Raw genomic sequence first — 5,218 nt, forward strand, 5'->3', positions numbered from 1 at the left:
AGATTTATTCCCAGAGCCAAGGATCACCCTTTGAAAAACAAACTATAAATCTAATAACTGTCCCCTCTTATCAACACCACTCATCTCATGACCCTATATGCGTTTATATTTATTAGTCGCCCCATCCATCCTCCTGACCAACCCTGCCTGCATCGAGCCAACTCTTGTCCAGTGACTGCAACTGTGTCGCCTTTCCTCATCTCACAATCTCAATCAATGTCCATGTCTATCCAACCCATCGTCTACTTCACACTAACCCTTCTTCCCCAGGAAAAACAATTCATCCTTTTGCTCCAACAAAACCTTCTATCCATGCACATACGTATATACGTATACAATATATGTACATATGCGTAGATATATAAATATGTGACAAATCGTGAGCAAAGCAGGCAATAAGTTGCTAAAGGCTACTTACACAAGCAGTGTCTTCTTATATTTGGTGGATACTCTCACTTATCTGCATCTGTATCCCTCTTCATAAAACTCCACCACACCGTTCATCTTATCTCTCATGATGGTGACTCTCGCCCTTCTTCTTCTTCTTGTTGTGTTTGTTGTTCTGCTTCTCGCATTTTATTAAACTCGAAACCAAACTTATCTGCTGCTGAACAAACTAAACCCATCGTGGCATGAAAGAACAAACACTCGTTACACTCGGTTTCGACTCAATTAATTTTCCAAACTCTGGAGAGAAATCAACTCGAGGATCTCGCATTGCCTGCAATTACATTTAGAAGCCATTCAACATTGACTGGAATGAGACAATGGAAAAAGTTTCTCTGTTCTCTGTCTGTCAAAATTATGATCATTTTGATGATACTGATGCTACCAACATTCGTGTTTTCTCTCTTTTTCTAGCACATTACAAGTTATCATTACAAAACAAACACCCAGTAGCAATATATACTTTATAAATTCCCCGAACTTCGTTTTATTATAAAAATACCAACTACGCTGAATCATCAAATTTGGTGGATGGGGCGGGTTGAGATTGAGATTGAGAGGGATGATAAAAAAAGAGTTGTATGCAAACAAATCATCTCAAACGACCAAAACGATACACCCACTGATCTTTCCTTTCATATTTATTATTTATTTTTGACACCTTGAATTAATTAAAACTTCAAATCTGAGCCGAGTTATCTTTTGGACTTTGTTGTCGAAACACAAAATACTTCGCTGTGCAGTTAGTGTGTAAAGGTAAAGCTTAACAAGCTTAATAGCTGTTGAGATCACCTTTTACCATCGTCACGTCAGTTAGTTGAGTCAGAAATTATTTACAGTCACCTGCTCAAAGTGAATTTAATTTTTAAACTTTTGACAGAGAATTGGAAAAAAAGTGAAGCTGGAAAATTATTTTTTAAACGGCCAAATCTGCAAAAAATAAATTGTTATCAAGAAAAACATTATCGACGATGGGGGTCAGTCAGTTTTTTAAACTGTTGGGTTTGAGAGAAGAGCGTCGACATATTTCTGAGTTTCCTGGATGGAGGATTGGACTTGATGGGACGGGCTTCTTCTGTCAGGGACTGTACTCCGCAGCTTCAAATCCAGGTTCTGACCCCACAGACGCCGTGGTAAATGGAATGGAGATTCTCCTGAAGAAAATGATTCGATATGGAGTGAAGCCGGTGTTGTTCCTGGACGGGGGCTATCTTCCAGCGAAGTCCACCACCCAGTTAAAACGGCGAAACGCCAGAAAACGAAGAGTGTTCCTCAAACTCCAATATTTTCGTCTGAAGAATGATTGGGACGGCTACAATAAATATTTGGCCAAGAGCAAGTCCCAATAACAACTCTCTGGTTATAGAGGAGATTTGGTCAAACTCGCGCAGAAGATGCAAGTCCCTTATCAAGTAGCACTTTATGAGATGGATTCGCAGGGAGTCTACTCCCTCCGAGAGAATGATATCGAAATGATCGCCACGTCCGATTCGGATTTCGCCGTGTATAACTGCAGAAACGTAGGCTTTTGTTTCAAATTTTTTTTTGCCGATTCGTCATTTTAAGTTTGTGAATAAAAAATGCAAGCATTTAATTAATTATGATTCTTTTTGTTTTTGTTCCGATTCAGATTTTATATGACATGGATGAGTTCGGATGGGGATATTATTATAATTCCCAAGAGGATATCCCTTTTAATTTGGGAATACCCGAGGATGAATATGATCCAGAGATGATATTGAAGATGGCGATCTTGAGAGGAAACGACTTTCATGGCGGGATCCCTGGAATTGGACCAAAAAAGTGCTTGGAAATAACCAAATCAGCTTCTGCGTTGGATATTGAGAGTGTGAGTAGACATTATTTTTAGATTCTGATAATTAATTTCCCAACTCCAGACGCCCAGAGTAGTCAATTTCAGATTCTGATACATATATTTTTTAAATTTCGTTGACTGATATTTTGTTGTTGTAATTATTTACGCAGCTCCTGCAAACTACTAAAGAAATCTTCCCAGCAATTTACTCCAAAATCCCTGATGTAGATGCACTTCGAGAGGGACTACTAAAAGCAGAGTATACATTTAAACATGCAACTGTATTTGATGCTACTACTGGACAACAGCTTTGTCTGACTCCTCCACCGACGCCCGAGCTGAAGCAGCAAATACAAGTATATGCCGGTCCATTTAAAGATGCAAATGCTGCTGCCATGATCTCTAAAGGACTCTTGCATCCTATTACGCATTGTGCAATCCCCAATATTAAGGATCCGTCTGCCCCAGATTCTGGATATGATTCTTCTTGTTTCTGGAATCCAGATTATAAGCGCCCTAGTGGATTCAAAATTTTCGAAAGGGGTCCCTTGAAGACTGCGGAGGAATTGGGACTGGATGATAGAGATTCTGCTCCGAGAAAGAAAAAGAAGAAGCAAAAGTATGAGTGTACCGTTAAAGACTGCACAAAATCATTCAAAACTTTTGGGAGTTTGAAGCAACATCTGATTGTCCATTCAGGGAAGCGTCACTTTGACTGCAGAATCTGTGGAAAAGCATTTAAACAGAAATCAGTCTTGGATAGGCACTCGGTCATTCATACCAAGGCCAAGCCATTCAAATGCAGTATCTGTCAGAAGAGATTCAGTTGGAGCGCAAACTATTTCTACCACCTTCGGCGTCATGAGGGAATCAAACCATTCCCTTGCAGATACTGCAACAAATCATTCTCGCAACGACAACATCTCACCGAGCACATTAACATCCACCTGGATCTCCGACCATTTGTATGCAACGAAGAAGGATGTGAAGCATTTGCACAATACGGGAACTTGTGGACGCATAAGAAGACTCATTTGGAGGATCGGCCTTTTACCTGCAGCATCTGCCAAGCTTCCTTTAAGCAAAAGGCTCACCTCGATTCCCATAATATTGCCAAACATAGAACACCTGGAGGTCACGTTTGCAGAATCTGCAATCTGGTAGTTGCATCCTCTGCGGAATTAAAGAAACACACACAAAGCCACAACCCACCCACATTCAAATGTTTATTCCCAGGGTGTGGGATGAAATTTAAGTACGCCAGCGCCCTCAAACGACACTCGGATAACCAGAAAAATCATGATTTCACCATGAAGCGCTTCAAGTGTTCAGAACCTGATGTGGATGAACCAGACGATGAATGCCCACGAAGATACAGCAGTCAGACAGCCCTCAATCTACACAAGAGGAATGATCATTAGCTAATTCAGCATGTTCTTATTCTTCTTATTTGTTTCAAACATCATCGTGTTTTCCAAGTTGCATGACCAGAGCAGTCACTAAACTAAAAACAGCTATCAACAATAAAACAACAAGATGTTACTTCACCTTAAAACCGACGACGGCGTATATATTTTTTTTTATCTCCTAGTCTCCCAACAATTGCTGGTCGTACTTATGCATCGTCAGAATGAGGCTGCTGGACCTTGTTATTTATAATCCGTAGTAATAATGACAACGTGGGGAGAAACAAGGACCTAAGTGTTCGTAATTTACAAAAATGCAGTTTGTTTGTGAAATGTACCGTCGTCCACAGTTTGTTATGTTTCGATACATATATGTACATACATACATATGTTGCTAATGAGGGAAATGACAGGTAGGAGAATGTGGTTAGTGTTTCTATTGTGAAATACCGTTAAATCATTTTAATTAGATACACGACAACCGACTTCCTGTCTTGAATCAAACAAAGTGTAATAAATAATTATAAAGGAATTTGTTTTGGCAGCTTCTCATAGTCGTAAGTATCTCGCAGGGATGTGCGTAGGGACCTCACAGAGGATAATATGGAACGGCTTGTGAATACATTTTTGGGGCCTTCATTCCTTGAGCTCTTAAGAGAAATGATGGATGAAGGAGACGAAGAATCCCATTTATGGTGGATTGTGCATTTGGACCCCATACAGACAAGCAGGCCAAAGTCATGAGTGTATGGCTGCTTCAGCATATAAGGTGGTTCTCCATCTCAAATAGACAAAGAAGAAAGCAAGATTTTGTTGGTAATAAGACACACACGCTTCCAAATAATTTTATTCAGCCAAGATCTGCACCTCCCCTGTAAAATATGAGACTGTCAGCTATCGTTTGCATTTGGTAGCGACTCAAGGCGTGAGAGCTGGACCCCAGCGTTATTATTATATTACAGATATATTATGGCTTAATAAAATAAGTGAAGCCAGCAATCACCTCTCTCTCTCCTGCTTTTTCAACCTCCAAAAACAAGTCAGCAGCAGCGAGCCGAATCACCATTACCAAATAGAGGAACAGCACTAGACGTACATAGAAGAGCAGCAATTCTAAACTAATATCTTGCTTGTTAAACAGTGAGAATATAGGTTTAATAGATATGTAAAGTAATGGAATAATGGGATGTTGAATTGGACGTGAAATAAAATAACGCAGCGTAAGTAATGTACATTCATTGCTTTGGGCCGAGATTAAGATAAATGAAGTTTTATTCTCAATTGTGCTGGTGGTGGGTACATGGAAGTAGGAGCTAGATGAGATGCCTGGCTGGCATGATGACTTCATTCATATAGCATTCATAAAGTGATACAGAAGAAGCTCGATCCTTTTTCTTGGCTCCTTCGTCCCGTGGTATCGTCCTGTTGACTAAATGCACTGCTTGACAAAGAGGCATGATTAATATATTTGGGAAGCCAGTCATGACAATTGTACAATAGACACTTTTATATTCTGCAGCCATCCTCCACACCTCAAGTTGGAGACCAC

The 5,218-nt window shown here is 40.0% G+C and overlaps 1 protein-coding gene across 1 annotated transcript; it reads left to right on the forward strand.

Annotated features, from left to right (window-relative positions):
- Positions 1 to 1,841: 1,841 nt before the first annotated feature.
- LOC110842489 (zinc finger protein 37) lies at positions 1,842 to 3,684 on the forward strand. The gene is made up of 3 exons (XM_022088241.2): positions 1,842 to 1,967; positions 2,078 to 2,296; positions 2,434 to 3,684. Exons 1-3 carry the CDS (start codon positions 1,842 to 1,844, stop codon positions 3,682 to 3,684), a joined length of 1,596 nt encoding a protein of 531 aa, XP_021943933.2.
- Positions 3,685 to 5,218: the final 1,534 nt, after the last annotated feature.

The sequence above is a fragment of the Folsomia candida genome, unplaced genomic scaffold, assembly GCF_002217175.1.
Source record: "Folsomia candida strain VU population unplaced genomic scaffold, ASM221717v1 Fcan01_Sc001, whole genome shotgun sequence".
NCBI classification, from domain to species: Eukaryota; Metazoa; Arthropoda; class Collembola; order Entomobryomorpha; family Isotomidae; genus Folsomia; species Folsomia candida.

What these genes read in the sequence shown, in the direction of transcription:
- LOC110842489 (XM_022088241.2), top strand. Translation starts at nt 1,842, where the DNA reads ATGCAAGTCCCTTATCAAGTAGCACTTTATGAGATGGATTCGCAGGGA. An exon ending in CCGTGTATAACTGCAGAAAC is followed by an intron (nt 1,968 to 2,077) that starts GTAGGCTTTTGT and finishes GTTCCGATTCAG; the next exon opens with ATTTTATATGACATGGATGA. An exon ending in CTGCGTTGGATATTGAGAGT is followed by an intron (nt 2,297 to 2,433) that starts GTGAGTAGACAT and finishes TTATTTACGCAG; the next exon opens with CTCCTGCAAACTACTAAAGA.